The 20,539-nt window shown below is 36.4% G+C and overlaps 1 protein-coding gene across 5 annotated transcripts in view; it reads left to right on the top strand.

The window, feature by feature from the left end:
* ZRANB3 (zinc finger RANBP2-type containing 3) overlaps positions 1-20,539 on the top strand; it is a 244,418-nt gene that overhangs the window by 136,853 nt on the left and 87,026 nt on the right. For all 5 annotated transcript variants that reach the window (XM_037070527.1, XM_037070407.1, XM_037070316.1 and 2 more), the window contains one exon: positions 19,957-20,128. In XM_037070527.1, coding sequence (XP_036926422.1) covers positions 19,957-20,128 — 172 coding nt within the window. The remainder of the gene's footprint in view (positions 1-19,956; positions 20,129-20,539) is intronic.

Genomic DNA, 20,539 nt, shown 5'->3' with positions numbered 1-20,539 from the left:
TTCATCCTTTTTATGGCTGCATGGTATTGTTGAAAATATATCATAGTTTCTGAGGTGGTAGGAAGTTGAGGGAGTTTATACCTGATGATTTCTATTATATCTGAAATGGAAAAGAGAGTCAAGTGTTCAGAGAAATTGAAAAGTGGAAGGTTAAAAGTTCGATGAATATTAAAAAGTAAAATATTTGATGAATGTTGACATGGTTTGAAATTTTGCCTAATGGGAGCATGAGGTAACAACACCAGTGTGTTATAATTGGTAGCAGCGCTGAGTAACTATTTGAGATCAGTAATTGTAGATTTGTAAAGGAACCAGTATTTCCCTAGATGTGATTTTCCCAGCAGCACCCAGCAGCATAGATACAGGCTTGGAAAACGCTTACAGTTGGAGCCATCAAAGATTTTTTTTTCCACGAGTTTTTGATGCATGGGCCTTGGGACAAGGGAAATTATGCTACGATGGTAATAACAAAGCTAATGTATGGACTCAGCAATGAAAACATGGCAAGGATGGGTGTGATGACAAGAAGAATATTGTGGATATAGTGAAAGTGGAGCACTTAGTTCACAGAAAGGTTCTGATGAAATAGTAAAGACATAGTGGGTACAAATTAACAAGTGGGCTAGAGTGATGGTGATCGTTTGAATTTGTCACATAGAGCTATTTTTCAGGACTGTTTATAGGCATGGGAGTGGAATGAATGATTGGAGTAGATTTTTCAAGGTCACTGGAGACAAGGAATACAAGGAATAAAGAAGTAACTAAAAGTTCTATTTTAAGAAGCATGTTAACAAATGAAAACAAATCTTGGAAAGGGTAACCAGAATAATGAGGGGATTTCAATATTCACTTATACAGATGCCTAATATTATTGATTGCCTGCTATATTTAAGACATTATTTCAGAGCTGCTGGCAACAGAAAGATGAGTAAGACACGGTGCCTGACCTTATGAAGCCTATAGGAATTTGAAAAAGAGAAGTCCTAGAGGGAACAAGTATTTAAATATTATAAGACCTGTCATTTTGAAAGAAAAATTACATGTTTGTCCTTGTGGCCTTAGAGGGCAAACTATTATCGAGTAGTAAAACTTAATAGAGGAGTAGATTTTAGCTTAATATGAGTAAGAACTTATAAAATATACATAGTTATATATGTATTTTTGACAACAAAACAATAAAAACATGTAACATTATAACAATAAAAGTGGAAAAGAAAAATACTATAATTTACCTATACTAACAAGTAAATTATTTTCATTTTTTATTTATTTCTACCTTATCTATAGATCTAATAATTTTTAGTTTTAATAGATTCTGATTGTAATGCTATCATCTGATAATTTCACTTAGCATCACCTTGTCCCATGGTTTAAAATTGTCTTTGTAAGACTTTTATTTTCTTTGTTTTTAATAATTTACAGAAAGTTTATTGCTTTTGGAAAAATGATTTATACTTATTCTAATAAATCAAAGAGAAAAAATTTTAATTAGTAAAAATTCAACTCAAATCACACTGTTCAGAGATAACCATTTGTAATTTATGTAACTTTCTCTCTAGATAGTTTCTCTGATTAGGTACATAAAGATAGGTAGGTAGGTAGATAGATAGATAGATGGATGATAGATAGGCAATTTTATCTAAATAGAACCATATTATACATATTCTTCTGTAATACAGTCTTTAGTGAAACACTGTTTTTAGAATATCTTCTATATTGGTAACTAAAATAATTTTGATTGGCTACATGATACTACCTTTTGTGTATGATACTTGCCATGTATTTCATTTTTTAATTTTTTTGATTCTATTTAAGTATATTTTATTGATTATGCTCTTAGTTGTCCCAATTATTTTCTCTTTGCCCCCATCCACCCAGTAACCCACTTCCCTCAAAATACCGCTCCCTTAGTTCATGTCCATAGGTCATGTGTGTTCTTTGGCTTCTCCATTTCCTATACTGTTCTTAACATCCACCTGTTTATTTTGTTCCTACCAATTATGCTTCTTGATCCCTGCACCATTTCCTCATTTCTCCCCTTCCCCCTCCAAGCTGATAACCCTCCAATAGTCCCCATACTTATGATTCTTTTCCAGTTCTGGTTGTTTGCTTAGTTTGTTTTTGTTTTTGTTTTTTAATTCAGTTTTTTAAAATATATTTTATTGATTATGCCATTACAGTTGTCCCATTTTCCCCCTTCATTCCCCTCCACTCTGCACACCCCTCCCCCCACATTCCCCCACTTTAGTTTATGTCCATGTGTCATAAGTTCTTTAGCTTCTACATTTTCCACACTACTCTTGCCCTCCCCCTATTTTCTCCCCACCATCTATGCTACTTATTCTCTGTACCTTCACCCTGCCCCCACTCCCCTTTTGTTAACCTTCCATGTGATCTCCATTTCTGTAGCTCCGCTCCTGTTTTAGGAATCTGCTTAGTTTGTTTTTACTGTAAGTGTGGTTGTTAATAACTGTGAGTTTGCTGTTCATTCAGTGTTCATATTTTTATCATCTTTTTCTTAGATAAGTCCCTTTAACATTTCATATAGTAAGGGCTTGGTGATGATGAACTCCTTGAACTTGACCTTATCTGAGAAGCACTTTATCTGCCCTTCCATTCTAAATGAAAGCTTTGCTGGATAGAGCAATCTTGCATGTAGGTCCTTGCATTTCATGACTTGGAATACTTCTTTCCAGCCCCTTCTTGCCTGTAAGGTCTCTTTTGAGAAATCAGCTGATAGTCTGATGGGAACTCCTTTATAGATGACCCCTTATCTCTTGCTGCTTCTAGAATTCTCTCTTTCATTTTAATCTTGGCTAATGTAATTATGATGTGCCTTGGTGTGTTCCTTCTTGGGTCCAACTTCTTTGGGACTCTCTGAGCTTTCTGGACTTCCTGGAAGTCTATTTCCTTTGCCAGATTGGGGAAGTTCTCCTTTATTGTTTGTTCAAATAAACTTTCCACTTGTTGCTCTTCCTCTTCCCCTTCTGGTACTCCTATAATTCAGACATTGGAAGGTTTAGAGATGTCCTGGAGGTTCCTAAGCCTCTCCTCGTTTTTTTGAATTCTTGTTTCTTCATTCTTTTCTGTTTTTAATTCAATTGCTCATACTTGTGAGTTTGTTATCATTTTAATGTTCATAGTTTTGATCTTCTTCTTTTTTCTTAATTAAGTCCCTTTAACATTTCATGTAATAATGGCTTGGTGATGATGAATTCTTTACTTTGTCTGGGAAGCACTTTATCTGCCTTTCAATTCTAAATGATGGCTTTGCTAAATAAAGTAATCTAGGTTGTAGGTACTTGCTTTTCATTACTTTGAATACTTATTTCCAGTTCCTTATTGCCTGCAAAGTTTCTTTTGAGAAATCAGCTGACAGTCTTGCAGGAACTCCTTTGTAGGTAACTCTTTGCTTTTCTGTGCTGCTTATAATATTCTCTCTTTATCTTTTAAGTATATTTTATTGATTATGCTATTACAGTTGTCCCACATTTTTCTCCCCTTTATTCCCTTCTGCCCCACACCCCACCTCCCACCAACATTTCCCACCCTTAGTTCATGTCCATGGGTCGTATATACGTTCTTTTGCTTCTACATTTCCTATACTATTCTTACCCTCTCTTTATTTTCTACAGGGCCATTTATGCGTCTTATTTCCTGTGCCTTTTTCACCCACCTCCCCACTGTTAACCCTCCATGTGATCTCCATTTCTGTGATTCTGTTCATATTCTAGTTGTTTGCTTAATTTGTTTTTATCTATTTCAGGTCAGTTGTCAATAGTCTGTTATTTTACTATTCATAGTTTTGATCATCTTTTTCTTAGATAAGTCCCTTTAACGTGTTATATAATAAGGGCTTGGTAATGATATACTCCTTTAACTTGACTTCATCTGGGAAGCACTTTATCTGCCCTTTCATCCTAAATGATAGCTTTGCTGGATAGAGTAATCTTGGATGTAGGTCCTTGCCTTTCACAAAATGGAATACTTCTTTCCAGCTCCTTCTTGCCTGCATTGTTTCTTTTGATAAATCAGCTGATAGTTTTTTGGGAACTCCTTTGTAGGTAACACTCTCCTTATAGTTTTTTGGGAACTCCTTTGTAGGTAACACTCTCCTTTTCTTTTGCTGATTTGAAGATTCTCTCCTGCCCTGGCTGGTGTAGCTCAGTGGATTGAGTGACAACCTGTGAACCAAAGAGTCACTGGTTTGATTCCCAGTCAGGGCACATATCTGGGTTGTGGACCAGGTCCCCAGTTGGGAATGTGCAAGAGGAAACCACACATTGATGTTTCTCTCCCTCTCTTTCTCCCTCCCTTCCCCTCTCTCTAAAAATAAATTAATTAAAAAATTTATTTAAAACAAAAGATTCTCTCCTTATCTTTAATCTTGGGTAATGTAATTATGATGTGCTTTGGTGTGTGCTTCCTTGGGGCCAACGTCTTTGGGACTCTCTGAGCTTCCTGGGCTTCTTGGAAGTCTATTTCCTTTGCTAGATTGGGGACATTCTCCTTCATTATTTTTTCAAATAAGTTTTTAATTTCTTGCTCTTCCTCTTCTCCTGCTGGCACCCATATGATTCAAATGTTGGAAAATTTAAAGTTGTCTTGGAGGTTCCTAAGCCTCTCTTCAGTTTTGAATTCTTGTTTCTTCATTCTGTTCTGGTTGAATGTTTATTTCCTCCTTCTGCCCTAAATCTTTTATTTGAGTCCTTGTTTCCTTCCCTTCACTGTTGATTTCCTATACATTTTCCTTTATTTTACTTTGCATAGCCTTCACTTCTCCCTCTATTTTGTGACCATCCTCAATTATTTCTCTGAGTATCCTGATTAACAGTGTTTTAAACTCTGCATCTGATACGTTGGCTCTCTCTTCATCACTTAGTTATGTTTGTGGAGTTTTGATCTGTTCTTTTATTTGGGCCATGTTTTTTTGTCTCTGCCTGCCCATTACATTGTAAGGGGTGGAGCCTTAGCTATTCATCAAGGGTGGGGCAAGCCATTTCACTGTGTTGTGACACTGTATGTGTGGGACGGGTCCAAGAGAGAACAATGCTGTTTCCTTGGCTCTTGGCTGGCTTTCAGTTACTTCTCCTGCTACCCACAAGCAAATTATGCCATTCTAGTGCTGATTCCTAGGTGGGTGGGCTTGTATACTTTCTAAGACCCTGTGGTTCTCCAATGAACTCTCCTGTGAGGTTGGGAATTTCTCTCTCCACTGCAACCCCCACAGACTTTTCAGGTTTCAGACTTCGAAGGTTTTCAGGCTTAATTTCCCTGTGCTGGAACCCTGGGTTGTGCCGTCTCTCTCTCCCCAGTTGTTCCTCCTGGCTTATCTGCATGCAAATGTGGGACCACCAGGTCCTCCAGCTGCCGCCTTGCTCTGGCTCCATCCTGGCTGTCTGTCTCTGCTCCTCCTACCAGTCTGAACAAATGTTTCTGCTTTAACTCCTTGGTTGTCAGACTTACAAACAATTTAATTTTCTGGCATTGTGGTTATTTTCAGTTTTTAAATTTACTATTGTCCTTTTTTTGGTTGTGCAAGGAGGCAAAGTCTATCTACCTATGCCTTCATGTAGGCTGGAAGTCTCTCTTTATCTTTAAAGAGAGATACTTTAATTATTATGTATCTTGGTATGGTCCTCTTTGGGTCCAGCTTGATTGGGACTCTTTGTATATCCTGGGCTTACATGTCTATTTCCTTTGCCAAATTAGCAAAGTTTTTTTTCATTATTTTTTTGAAATAGATTTCCAATTTCTTGTTTTTTCTTTACTCCTTCTGATACCTCTACCATGTGAATGTTGGACCTCTTAAATTTTTCCTAGAGGCTGCTTATACTACTGTCATTTTTTGGTGGGGGAGATTCTCTTTTTCTTCTAGTTGTCCTTTTTTTTTAAAGATTTTATTCATTTATTTTTAGAGAGAGAAAAGGAGAGAGAGAAACATCAATGTGCCATTGCCTCCCCAGTACTCCTTACTAGGCACCTGGCCTGCAACCCAGGCATGTGCCCTAGACTGAGAGTCGAACCATCGACCCTCTGATTTGTAGGTTGGTACTCAATCCACTGAGCTACCTCAGCCAGGGCTCTTCTTGTTGTCTGATTGGTTGTTTTTTTGCTTTCTTATGTTCCAAATCATTGATTTGATTCTCAGATAGATCCACTCTACTGTTGTTTCCCTGTAAATTGTTCTATATTACAATTAGTGAATCTTTCATTACTGACTGAGTCTTTTTTATGCTATTGAGGTACTCAGTTTCTTGAGCATCCTTATAAGCAGTGTTTTGAACTCTTCATCTGATAGATTGCTTATCTCCATTTTGTTTAGCTTTTTCTCTGGAGTTTTGATCCATTTTTTTCATTTGGGCCGTGTTTCTTTGTGTTCTCATTTTGGCAGCCTTCCTGTGTTCATTTCTATGTTATTAGGCAGAGATGCTTTGGCTCCATGTCTTGGTAGTATGGCCTAATGTAGTAGGTATCCTGTAGGGTCCAGTGGTCTAGCCTCCGCTATCACCCAAGCTGGGTGTTCAAGGTATGCCCTTCATATAGGTGGAGTATACCCTCCTCTTGTAATTGAGCCTTGGTTGCTGTTGGCAGATCAACGGGAGGGATCTACCCAGGCCAGTCAGCTGTAAGGATTGGCTATGACCACTTACCACCAACCTCTACCCTCTGAGGAGGATCAGCTTTTCAGAGGCAGTGTCGGAGTGCTCCAAGTGGTCTATATCTGTCCAGTGGGTGCACTGGCCCTGAGTTTCCTGGGTGGTACAGGCTAAGGTCACCTCCGACCTGTGCCTGACCTGTGTTTAGCCCAGGTCTGTCCTTCCTGAGCTCTGAAGCAATCAAGGAAGGCTGTTACTTATGGTGGGCTTGGATATTCCCAGGCTAAGCCAAGCTGTGAAACTAATCTGGCTACTGCTAGTGCCAGGCCTGGAGCTCACTGAAGCCAGCTGTTGCTTGTTTGATCAGATTTAGGAAGCTATGAGGCATGAGTCAAGACCAGTCATTCATATGGAAAAGCCGCTCGTGTGGGCCCTTAATTTGGGTGGAGTGGAGTCTCTAGGGATCTCCAAGGTGGGTCAAACAATGTTAGCTAGGTTGATGGAGTCTCAAATATGGCACCAGCCTGACAGCTCTGTGGCTCTGAAGGGGGAAGGTTCAGAAAAGGGACAATGGCCTCTGCTCAACCTGATAATAGACACTTCAGCCTGTCCCAGTATGTCACTGGTGCCACACCAGTGCTGAAGCTCAGAGGGAGTGAGTCTGAGTAGATGAGTGTATGTGGGTTTTTTTAAGAGAAACTGCTTGGGACTCCAGAAGTTTCTTCCACTGACTCAATCCCTACCAGTTTTTGCACCCAAAACTTGTGGGGACTTATCTCCCTGGCACTGGTACCCTGGGCTAGGTACCAAATATGGGGTTGGGACTCCTCACTCCCAAGGTATCCCTCCCAAAATTTTATACACTACACATGAGTGAGAGACCAGCCTGTTTCACATCCGTGCGTCTCCTACCAACCTCAATGGATGTGGTTTTTTAAATTATGTAGTTGTCCATTTTCCACTTAACTTGATTTCTGATGTTTCTAAATGATAGTTGTATATTATAGTTGCAATTTTGATGTGGTTGTGGGAAGAGGTGAGCCATGTCTGCCGATGCTGTCATCTTGACTGGAAGCCTGTGCCATGTATTTTAGATGTATTATTTTGAATAAATTGAGATTTGGAAAGGTTCAGTAACTTGTCCTGATCACAAAACTAAAAAGTAAAAAGCAATAATTTTAACACACCTTGCCTTCCATCATCTTTCCAGTGTTTGAATTATTTAGTAATTCAGTGACTATGTTTATATGAGTGGCTAAATAAATAGAATATATGGACTAAATAAATTAATACTCTAATGGAGCAAGTAGTTGACTGTTCCTTGGTCAAGTCTTAATCTTATAATTACTTCTTTCCCTGCTCATCTTTTTGTGTTCTACCTAGCCATCACTTCTTTTTTTACTCAAAGACCCCAGCACTTCTGTTAACTTCCAAAAGTTCTTACAGGCACATAAAATAATGTTTTTTCTTTTTCCTAGAAGCCTCCCATCACACAACCTTCTGTTCTCCTCCAGCCTGGGCTGGTTTTACTTTAGGCACAGTGCAGAGCTGCCATCCTGCATTTTCTTTTGCCATTCTACCCCATTAGATCTTCAAATTCCTGAATTCTATAGCTTTTGGTTTTTAGTTTATTTGGTCTTCTATTTAATACTTTATAATGTATTACATTATAATGTAACATTAAAAAGTTTAATATGTACAAAGGTAGACAGAATACTATAATAAGCCCCCCACATACTCTTCTTCATGAGCTTCCACATTTATTAACATATGGCCACGCTTCGTTTACCTGTACTCCCATCTACCCTCACAACCTTATGTTGTTTGGAAACAAAGCCTAGAAATCACAGTTTGTAAATGAAATATTAAAATACATATCTCTAACTAGTGAGGACTGTTTAAAAAAACAGTTAATTATAAAATCATTATCATGCCTAAATAATTAAAATTAATAGTAATCTCTTAATGTCATTTAAAAATCTAGTAACTACTCAAATTTCCAGTTATCTAGTCAGTATCATAATTTTACAGGTTTTTAAAAGTTTTTCCCCCATAGCTTGTTTGAATCAGCACCTAAAATAAGGCTTACACATTATAAATGATAAATATCTCTTATGCTTCTCTTAATCTCTTCATCTCCTCTATTTTCTTGTTTCATTTATTTATTTTAATTTGATGAAGAAGCTAAATTACTATGATCTGGATTTTACAGCTTTGTGTTGTTCAACATGTTCCTTTTTTGTGTTTCCTATTATTCCCACTTTGCTAAGAGTTTTTATCATAAATGGGTGCTGGATCTTATCACCTCCTTTTTCTGTATCTTTTGTTATGATCACGTAGTGTTTTATCCTTCATTTTGTTTATGTGGTGTATCACATTTATTGATTTGTGAATATTGTACCAACTTTGCATCTCTGGAATAAATCCCAGTTGATCGTGATAGATGATTTTTATAATGTATTGCTGGATTGGGTTAAATAACAGTTTGTTGAAGATTTTAATATCTATGTTAATCAAGCACTTTGGCCTATAATTTTTTTTCTTTATAATGTCTTTATCTGGTTTTGGAATCAGGATAATGCTGGCCTCATAAAATAAGCTTGGGAGTCTTCCCTCCTCTTGAGTATTTTGGAATAATTTGAGAACAATAGGTGTTAGTTTTTCTTTGAATATTTGGTCAAATTTATTGAGTAGTATCAAACTACTTGGATGAATCACAAGACCACAGATATGGGCAACTGATGATTGACAGTTTCATCATGACACGTGCCCACTCATGCATCATGTCTTGTGCAGAATTTTGTGGTGGCTCAGCTCTTCTACAGCCCAGTTTGGCACCCTATGACTTCTGGCTTTTCTCAAAACTAAAATCACTTTTGAAAGGAAAGAGATTTCAGACCATCAATGAGATTCAGGAAAATATGAGAGGGCAGCTGATGCCAATCCCAATAAAGGATTTTGCAGAGTGTTTCGAACAGTGAAAGGGATGCTGGAAGAACTGTGTGAGGTGCCAGGGTGCCTAATTTCAAGGTGACTGAGGAGTCATTTGTCTTCTGTACAGTGTTTCTTATATCTTGTATCTTCTTCAATAAATGCATCTATTTTTCATAGTGTGTGGCTGGATGCTTTCTGCACAGGCCTTGTGTGTCTTAGAACACTGTACTTCCCAAACTTCTTGGTATGAAAAGTCAAATAGTAAATGTTCATCATTTCTATAACCCTTGACTGCAATCAAGAAATAAATTTTTTATATTTTATTCCAACATTTTCATATCTTTCATCACATCTACTGACTGAAGTTGGGGTGAAAAATCACAATGTGATTATTCCTCTTTTCTTTTTCTTTTTTAAAAGATTTTATTGATTTATTTTTAGAGAGAGGGAAAAGGAAGGAGAAAAAGAAAGACAAACATCAGTGTGTGGTTGCCTCTCATGTGCCCCTCACTGGGAACCCAGCCCACAACTCAGGCATGTAACCTAATTGGGAATTGAACCAGCGACCCTTTGGTTCACAGGCCAGCACTCAATCTATTGAGCCACACCAGCCAAGGCAATTATTCTTCTTCTTTTCTGCAGCTAGATTAATTAAATTGTAATATACATTCTGATCTTTTCATGATGATACTTGAGTTTCAAAGCCACTTACCGTATTTTGCCATGTAAAGTGTGCTCCCAAGTGTGATACATACTCACATTTTTGGCCCAAACTTTCAGAAAAAAAATCTCCATTTTAATTTTTTAATTCAATTATTTATATTTAGAAACAAGACTGATTATTGTATTCCAGGTACTATTTTGCATATAGATATTGTTATTGCTTTCTAGAATTACACTTTTAATGCATGAGCATAAATAAAAGAATTAAAAACATTTATACAGAAACGGAATTAGTGCTACCCATTAGTATACCCCTTAGTATAATGTGCATCCTTATTTTTCCCTCAAAAATTTTGGCAAAACAGTGCATATTATACATGACAAAATATGGTTATATTTTAGGATTTGGGGAACAAGTTTATGTGCTATTAATTTAGACTGTTGTTCTTCGTGAACTCTATAATCTCTCTTAGTCTTTTCACTCTCAATACGTCCAGTTTTTATTCTATAATAATAAAACTTCTCCATTCCACTTCCTCCCTCTGATATGTTTTACACTAGATTAGTTCCCATTTCTAAACCTTTCCTAGTCTATAATATTTTTCTTGTGTGATACAACCAGAACAAAATGTTGGATTACACTTATGGCATATCACTATGTAATATAAGAATAGAATATTCTAAATTTCTAACATTTGTCAAACTGTTCAGTTGTTAAGCACTCATATATTTTGGTGGGAAAACAAAATGCTACAGCTTCCTTTGGAGAAAGAGTTTCTTATAAAGTTAAACTTGTGAATCTATAAAACATTAAAGAAATGATAAAATAAGATATAAATAAAGGGAGTGGAATACCATGTTCATGGACTGGAAGACTGTGTTTTTGAAATGACCATTTTCCTTAAATTGATATATAGATTCAATGCAATAATAATCTAATACTTAGTAAAATTTTTTCTTTTAGAAATTGACATTTTAAATTTAAAATTTATATGCAAAGGTGAATGGTAGCCAAAGTATCTTTCAAGGAGAAGAACAAAGTTAGAAGATTCACACTGTTCTTGTCTACTGTCATAAGGAAGGAAAGTAGAGACATATAGATAAGTGGAATGGGTAGAGAATCTAATAATAGACCCATGCATGTATGATCAGTGGATTTTGGGAAAATAATCATTTGTTTATATGTTTTATTTACATATGTTCATATCTAACTCTTTAAGTAACCCTTTGAGAAAGGTGTTATTTTCCCATTTTACAGATGGGAATAGTGAGGATTAAAAGACTAAGTGATGGGTCCAACATTATGCAACCAATAAGTGGAAAGATCAAAATTCAAACATGGGTCATCTGACTTCTACTCCCAGGGTCCCTTTACTACACCATGTATCCTACCTCCATCTAGGACTGTAATACTGCCCCAATCCTCTATGCCATCTCCTTGTTTCTCTTTCATTTCCTCCCGTTTGTCCTTCTGTCACTCCCTTTTACAACTTTAGTTCCTTCTTTTAATTCACTGATAGTTGGCATTCTCCTATAATTTGTATACTGAGCTCTTTTTGCCAGGACAGTACTTTGTTTTTTAGATATTGAAAAACATTGCTGTTTGAGGCATCCAGTTTGCCTCAGAATGTTATTTGTGTGGTGACATGGGTCCTCATTTGCTTTTATGGTCCAATTTGTTCAGAATTAAGTTGTCATAAGAGTAAGCTCTGAAGAGAAGGGCCCTATATACCAAATATCAAAGATCTGTACTCTGACTACCGATTGCTGCTTCTAGTCACAGAGGGGCAGATGAAGTAGGAGCGCCCATTGTTGGTACACATCCCCCATTATTGCAATCCTCTCCCTCTTTGGCTAAAGTGATTTCCCCAGGATTTAAGTGGCCAGCGCTTTTATCTTCCCCTTCATTTTTCCATTTGTTTCCTTTTAGAAGCCAGGCATTAAAGATTAGGACATTTGGAAACAAATACATAAATGGGTTAAATTTGAAAGTGACAACACATGCCCAAGGAAAGGCTAAGGCTCAGGCTCAGAATAGAACTAAGAATATCTCAAGTGTATACTTCAGGTTGTTCCTTGACACAGAGAGAGCATAGGCATACAGAGAAACAAGAAAGTATGGTCCATTCAAAGGGAAAAGAAATAAGTCAACAGAAACTCTTTGAAAAAGACCTAATGACAGATCTTGTAAGCAAAGACTAAAACAATTGTCTTAAAAGTACTCAAAGAACTAAAGGAAGATGTGGAGAAAGTTAAATAAATAAATAAATAAATAAATAAATAAATAAACAAACTTGATGTCTGCACAAAATGGAAATATTAATAATGAAATAGAAAATAAATCAAAAATATAATTCTGGAGCTGAAAAGTACAATAATTGACATGAAATATTCACAAGAAGAAATCAAAGGCAGATTTGAGCAGACAGAAGTAAGAATCAGAGAGCTCAAAGATAGGACAATGGAATTTTCCCATCTGTGGGACAGAAAGAAAAAAGAATGAAAAGAAGTGATAACTTAAGGGACCTGTGTGAAGATCAAACAGATTAACATATGCATTGTGGGAGTCCTATGAGAACAGTGAAAAGGACTGAGAGAATATTTGAAGAAATAAATTTTGAAAGCTTCCCAAATTTGGCCAAAGACATTTATAACATCTAAGAAGCTAATAAGTCCTAAATAAGATAAACTTAAAGTGACCATACTGAAACACATTATAATCAAACTTCCAAAAGACAAAGAGAATCTTGAAAGCAGCAAGAGAGAAACAGCTCATCACATACAAGGGATATTCAAAGAGATTAGCAGTAGATCTCTCATCAGAAACTTTGGAGGCCAGAAGACAGTGGGCTGATATGATCCAGCAATTTGACTTTGGGGTATATACTGAAAAGAATCAAAAGCAGGGACTTGAAGAGATATTTGTGCACCCATGTTCACAGCAGCATTATTCACAATAGCTAAAATGTGGAAACAAACTAAGTGTCCATCAAAATGGATGAATAGTTAAGCAAATTGTGGGTTATACATACAATGGAATATTATTCATCCTTAAAATGAAAGGAAATTCTGGCATATGCTGTAACATATATGAACATTGAGTAAATTATGCTAAATATAATAAGCCACTCTCAAAAAGACAAATACTGTATATTTACATTTATATGAGGTACTTAGAGTAGTCAAATCATAGAGACAGAAAGTAGAATGGTAGTTGCCAGGACTGGGGGTAGAGAGCAATGAGGAATTATCATTTAATGAGTATGGCATTTCAGCTTTAAAGATAGAAAGAGCTTGTAGATGAATGGTGATGATAATTATTAATGTACTTAATACTGCTTAAATGTACAGTTAAAATGATAAAGATAGTAAATTTTATGTTATATTTATTTACCACAATCAAAAACATTGAAAAAAATAGCTACATGCAAAAAAATGAAACTTGATCACCAACTTACACCACACATAAAAATAAATTAAACGTGGACAAAAGACTTAAATATAAGTTGTGACACCATAAAAGTCCTAGAGGAAAACATAGGCAGGACTGTCTCAGAGATTCCATGCAGAATATTTTAACCAATATGTCCTCTAGAGCAAGGGACACAAAGGAAAGAATAAACAAATGGAATCTCATCAAAAAAGTTTCCGCACAGCTAAAGAAAATAGCATTAAAATGAAAAGGGAACCAACCGTATGGGAAAACATATTTGCGAGTGATACCTCACACAAGGGTTTGATCTCCAAAATATAAGAACTCACATGAGTCCACTCCAGGAAGACAAACAACCCAATTAAAAAATGGAAAAGACCTAACAGACATTTCTCCAAGTAGGACATACAAAGGGCCCAGAGACATGTGAAAAGATGCTCAGCATCACTAGCCATCAGAGAGATGCAAAATAAAACTGCAATGAGATGCCACTTCACACTGATGAGAATGGCCATCATAAACAAATCATTAAACAAGTGCTGGAGAGGTTACTATGAAAAGGGAACCCTAGTGCACTGTTTGTTGGTGGGAATGCAGACTGGTGCAGCCACTGTGGAAAGCAGTATGGAATTTCCTCAGAAAACTAAAAATGGAACTGCCTCTTGACCCAGCAATTCCACTGCTGGGATTATATCCTAGGAACCATAAAACACCAATCCATAAGAACCTATGCACCCCCAATGTTCATAGTAGTACAATTTACAATAGCCAAGTGCTGGAAGCAACCTAAGTGCCCACCAGCAAATGAACGGATCAAAAAACTATGCTACATTTACACAATGGAGTATTACACAGCAGAAAGAAAGAAGGAGCTCTTATCTTAGCGACAGCATGAATGGAACTGGAAAGCATTATGCTAGGTGAAATAAGCCAGGCAATGAAGGACAAATATCATATGATCTCACCTTTAACTGGAACCTCATCAACAAAAGAAACAAGCAACCAAATAAAACCAGAGACATTGAAATTAAGAACAATCTGACACTAACGAGAGGGGAGGTGGGAGGGGACAGTGGGGTGGTGAGGGTTTTCAGGAACAACTGTAAAGGACACATGGACAAAACCAAGTTGGGGTTGGAATCAGGGGAGGGAGGTGAGGATGGCTCCAGTGGAGTGGGGGTAAGTATGTGGCGGGGAATGCAGACAACTGTACTTGAACTACAATAAAATAAGGGTTTGTAAATATAAAACATAAGACTGTAAAAATTCTTAAAATAAAAGAGAAAATCTTTCTGACTCTGAGTTAGGCAGACGTTTTATATAGGATACCAAAAACATGAACCATAAAAGACAAAAGTGATTTTACTTCATCAAAATCAAAAAGATCTCTTCAAGAAAAAAAAAAAACTGTTAAGAGAGAGAATGAATGGACAAACCACAGACTAGGAAGAAATTTTGCAAAGCATGTAGTAATAATTGAATATATAAATTTATATACATGTATAAATATATAAATTTAAAATATACAAAAAGAATTTGTAAAAATGCATGAAGTCTCTCAGAACTCAAAAATAAAACAAAAAAATGTTTAATGGTTGAAAAAGAGACATCACCTAAGAAGATATGTGAGGTCAAATAAGCACTTGGAGGGATACTCAATATCATTAGTCATTACAGAAATGCTAGTTAAAACCACAATGAAATACCAGTACATATGCATTAGAGTAGGTAAAAATTTTTCCAAACTGATGATACCAAATGATGGCAACAGTGCTGAACAATTGAAACTCACATATATCGCTGGTGGGAATGCAGCATGGTATAGGAACTTTGGAAACCAGTGTGCCAATTTCTTATAAAGTTACACATACTCTTACCATACAAACTAGCAATCCCACTTTTGAGTATTTAGTCAAGATAAATGAAAACATGTGTTCACTCAAAAAATCTGTATGGAAATTTTTATAGCAGCTTTTTTTATAGTTCCTTATACCTTGAAGCAATCCAGATTTCCTTCACCTAGTGAATGCACAAACAATTGTAATTTATCCATGCAATATATTACTTAGCAATAAAGAGGATGAACTATGAATACACCCAACAGCATAGATGAATTTCAAATGCTAAGTAAAAGAAATCACATTACAAGTCTTCATATACAAGTCTTCATACACTATGAGTCTATTCATATCCTATTCTGGAATGTACAAACAAATGAGCTTTTCCCAGAAGCTGGAAGTGAGAGGAAGAGTTTGCTATAGAGTGACACAAGGGAACTTAAAAAACAACCATGAGGTGATTTCCAAGGTCCAGAGTTAACTCTGTGTGTGTCTGTGTTCATGAACACAGATAAGCATGCATGTTCTTGGCCATGAACTTTCTGTTTGATCATCCTAAACTAACATTAAGTGCCTGTTGAAAAAGATACATGGACAATAACTTGGGGGGGTGGGGAGTGGAAATGGGAAGGGGGGAGGGCTGGGTGGGTGAGCTGGGATGGGAGTAAAGACAGAAAACTGTACTTGAACAACAGTTAAAATTTAAAAAGTCTCTTTTTATTACATATTTTCTTTCTTAAAATTACTTTATTGTTGTTCAATTACAGTTGTCTTCATTTCCCCTCCCCACCATTCCCCCCAAACCCAGCCAAACCTATCTCCCTCCCTTGCTTCCACCCGCTCCTTGGTTTTGTCCATGTATCCTTTATAGTAGTTCCTGAAACCTTTCTCCCCACTGTCCCCTTCCCCCTCCTACTGGATATTGTTAGATTGTTCTTAATTTCAATGTTTCTGGTTATATTTTGTTTGCTTTTTTCTTTTGTTGATTATGTCCCAGTTAAAGGTGAGATCATATGGTATTTGTCCCTCACCGCCTGGCTTACTTCACTTAGCATAATGTTCTCCAGTTTCATTCATGCTCTCACAAAGGGTAGGAGCTCCTTCTTCCTCTCTGCTGCATAGAATTCCATTATGTAAATGTACCACAGTTTTTACTGACTTACTTATGGGTACTTAGGTTATTAAGTACCCATTATGATCTATATTAATCTCAAAGGAAGTTTTCAAGGTTCATGTTTCATAACTTCTTTAGGAACATTTGGAATTTTATTGTTAATTTTAGGTTATTAGAAATTGTTTCCTTTATGATTAATTCGACCCTAAACCATATTGCTGCTACTTTTTCCAACTTGGTTGAGCAGTGGTTTGCCCTGTGACTTCATTTCTGTCATCCGAAAAGTCTAAAAAGAATTACTGATTTTTCAGTTTGTTTAAATTTTTACTTGTTAGGAAGGAGTAGCAACTTCTAAGCTCCTTACTTGACATTTCTCCAACAAAGATATACAAATAGTGAACAAGCAAATGAAAAAATGTTTGACATCATTAGTCATCAGGGAAATGCAAATCAAAACCTCATGAGATACCACTTCACACCTACTGGGATGGCTAGAATCAAAAAGTTGGATAACAAGTGTTGTCAAAGACATAGAGAAGTTGGAACCCCTTGAAACCGATGGTTGAAATGTAAACAGGTCCAGCTGTTTTGAAAAACAATCTGGTACTTCTTCAAATAATTAAACACAGAATTAGCATATTACCTGACCATTCAACTCTTAGGTATATATCTAAGAGGAATGAAAATATATGTGTACACAAAAACTTGTATATGGATGTTCATAGCAGCATTATTTATAAAAACCAAAAGTTGGAAACAATCAGAATATCTATCAACAGATAAATGGATAAACAAAATGTGCTGTATCCATACAGTGGAATATTTTTGAGCCTTAAAAAGGGATAAAGCCCTGGCTGGTGTAGCTCAGTGGATTGAGCGTGGCCTGTGACTCAAAGGGTCACCAGTTCAATTCCCAGTCAGGGTTGCAGGCCAGGTCCCCAGTGAGGGCCATGTGAGAGGCAACCACACAGTGATGTTTCTCTCCTTCTCTTTCTCCCTCCCTTCCCACTCTCTAAAAATAAATAATTGTTTTAAAGGGATAAAGTATTGATACATGCTTACAACATGGATGAACCTTGAAAACATTATGAAAGAAGCCAGTCACAAAAGACTGTGTATTACATGATTCCACATCTATGGAAGTTCAGAATAGGGAAATCTTTAAAAGCAGGAAAAGAAGGTTAGTGGTTGCTTAGGGCTGAAAAGGCAGGACAGCATTTAAGAGAGTGATTGCTAAAGGATACAGACAGGAGTTCCTTCTTTTTTAAATTGGGATATAATTGACATACAACATATTTTAGGAGTACAACATAATGATTTGATATATGTATATATCATGAAATGATACCACAATAAGTTTAGTTAACATCTATCACCACACAGTTACAATATTTTTCTTGTGATAAAAATGTCTGAGAATTATTCTCTTTGCAACTTTCTTTTTTAAAAATATTTTATTTATTTATCTTTAGAGGGGAAGGGAAGAGGAAGAGAAACATCAATGTATGGTTGCTTCTCGTGCATCCCCTGCTGGGAAGTGGCCCCTGCTGGGAACTGGCCTGCAACTCAGGCATGTGCCCTGACTAGGAATCGGACTGCAATCGTCTGGTTCGCAGGCCCGCGCTCAATCCACTAAGCTACACCAGCCAGGGTGCACCTTTCAAATATATAATGTAGTATTGTTAACTGTAGTCCCTGTGCTGCACATTACATCCCCGGACTTATCTTACAACTGGAAGTTTGTGTCTTTGACCACCTTCACCCATTTCACCCCCACCCTCAAGGAGTTCCTTCTGGAAATTAAGAAAACATTTTAGTACTTACCATGGTGATGGTTACACTATCTGTGAATATATTAGAAACCACTGAAGTGTAAATGGGTGAATTATATGGCATTATAATTATATGGAATTATATGGCATTTATTAAGATATAATGATATCTTAATAAATCTGTTAAATAAGAGATTAGGATATTTTTTAATTTTTTTTTATTTATTTGTCTTTAGAGGGGAAGGGAAGGAGAGAAATATCAATGTATGGTTGTCTCTCATGAGTCCCCTGCTGGGAACTGGCCTGCAACCCAGGCATGTGCCCTGACTGGGAATCGAACCTCGATCGTGTGGTTCGCAGACCTGGGCTCAATCCACTGAGCTACACCAGCCAGGAGTGTTTGAATTTTTAATATAAACACAGTACTATAAAGCATTAAAAAATTAGTTTCTTTTTAAACAAGTACATTTCTTATTGATGAAAACTGAATAGTGTCTATCATTTTACCATACTCTAGTTCCATTCATTCACTATACTTTTCTAATGGATTCTACATGCAAGTACATGTTTATAATGTTGTCTGTACTACTTCTTTATGTTTGCTATCAAAATATATGTAATTTTTAAACTTGCTAACATGAAAACTCATGTTAATAAGTTTTAACTTTCTCAAATTGACACGCCTTTGTGCTGCAATACCATCAAAATCCCATTAAAATGGTAGTTATTTCCTTATTAACAATAATGATAATATAGCCTAACAAGAATTTTTCAGTTGTTAAATAATTCTCTAACAGCTAATTTTCAGTAGAATGCACCATTTGAAGATGGTTGGGAATTTTGGGGGGAGGTGTTTAGGTTGTCACAATGATGGGGGATGGTTTTTGGCCAGCTGTCCTGTTTGGTAGATCCAATAAACCTAAAGATTTAAATTTGACCCCGTCTTAACACCTGCCACAGCATTGGTTCTTCCAACGAACTCATCATCTTCTCAGTGTGTAGAGGACAAGTGACCTTTTGCGAGCATTTTAAGTTGTAGCTTCCTTTTTACCAAATCAGCGACCACTTGTCTGTCTGCATTAACTTCTAAATGTTTTATCCTCTGCTGTTTCCTGTCCCACTCTCTTTCATAATGGGTTTGTGGTTGTTTGGGGAGGGTTGTTTTTGTTTTTTTTATTTTCCTTTGCTATTAGTGTGAGATAATATCTTCTCCTGGAGGGTATGGAAATGAATTAGGAGGTTTGTTTGGTTGTTGACCAGCTGGTGTAGTAGTGCCTAGCTAGGACTAGATCTGCTAAACAAGCTGCCTGCCATGGGTAAGCCCACTCAAAATGCCAATGGTTGTCAGTTACCGTTCATTCCAGCCTTGCCTGAATTCAGTGTAAACAGTGTGTTTAGACACTAATATTTTCTTTAGCTGAGAGTTATGTATAATCTTATTCATTACTATATCTCAAGCCGAGCTTTTTGAAACTATCTTGCATTCATAAATAACAGTTAAAGCAGTGTCATCGCTTCTTATTAAGAGGAAGAACAGATTGAATAAATTGTTTCCTCACTCTAGCATTCAGTTTTGCTACATGTTTATTCTTCATATTAACAGATATTTTGGTAAAAGGCCTCAGTGGGATTGTAGAGGAGCATCAAATCTTAATGAACTTCATCAGTTATTAAGTGACATAATGATTAGAAGGCTAAAGAATGAAGTTTTAACCCAGCTGCCCCCTAAAATCCGACAGCGTATTCCTTTTGATCTTCCGTCAGCAGCAGCCAAGGTGAGAACCCTTGTTTGATTGAAAGTCTTACTTTAAATAATTTTAAATTATACTAAGAAAGATTGCATGTATTTCATATTTTACAGAAGGAAAAGTCTGCTTTCTTAATATTGCTTTAATTAATAGAGCATGTGAATTGGCTTTGTATTATTTTGAGCAGTGAGCAGGAAGAATTTAACTTTAGTCATTAAATAATATGAAAAGATTTGGTATCCTAGTGATTAAAATATATTTCTGCTGAGTATAGAAAGAAAATTACTTCAGTTCCAACAAAGGTTTAGTATTAAGAATTCTACGTATCTGTGGATTGTGAAGCAAGGGAAGTTGGGTTTCTTCCTTTAGGATTTTTTTGAAAATATAAATAGCTGTCCTCTAGAATAACTTAGATACAGCCCTGTTCTTGAAATCTTA

The sequence above is a fragment of the Sturnira hondurensis genome, unplaced genomic scaffold, assembly GCF_014824575.4.
Source record: "Sturnira hondurensis isolate 20B ecotype Veracruz unplaced genomic scaffold, ASM1482457v3 Scaffold0000256, whole genome shotgun sequence".
Taxonomy (NCBI): domain Eukaryota; kingdom Metazoa; phylum Chordata; class Mammalia; order Chiroptera; family Phyllostomidae; genus Sturnira; species Sturnira hondurensis.
This window is presented reverse-complemented; position numbering and strand designations above follow the sequence as displayed.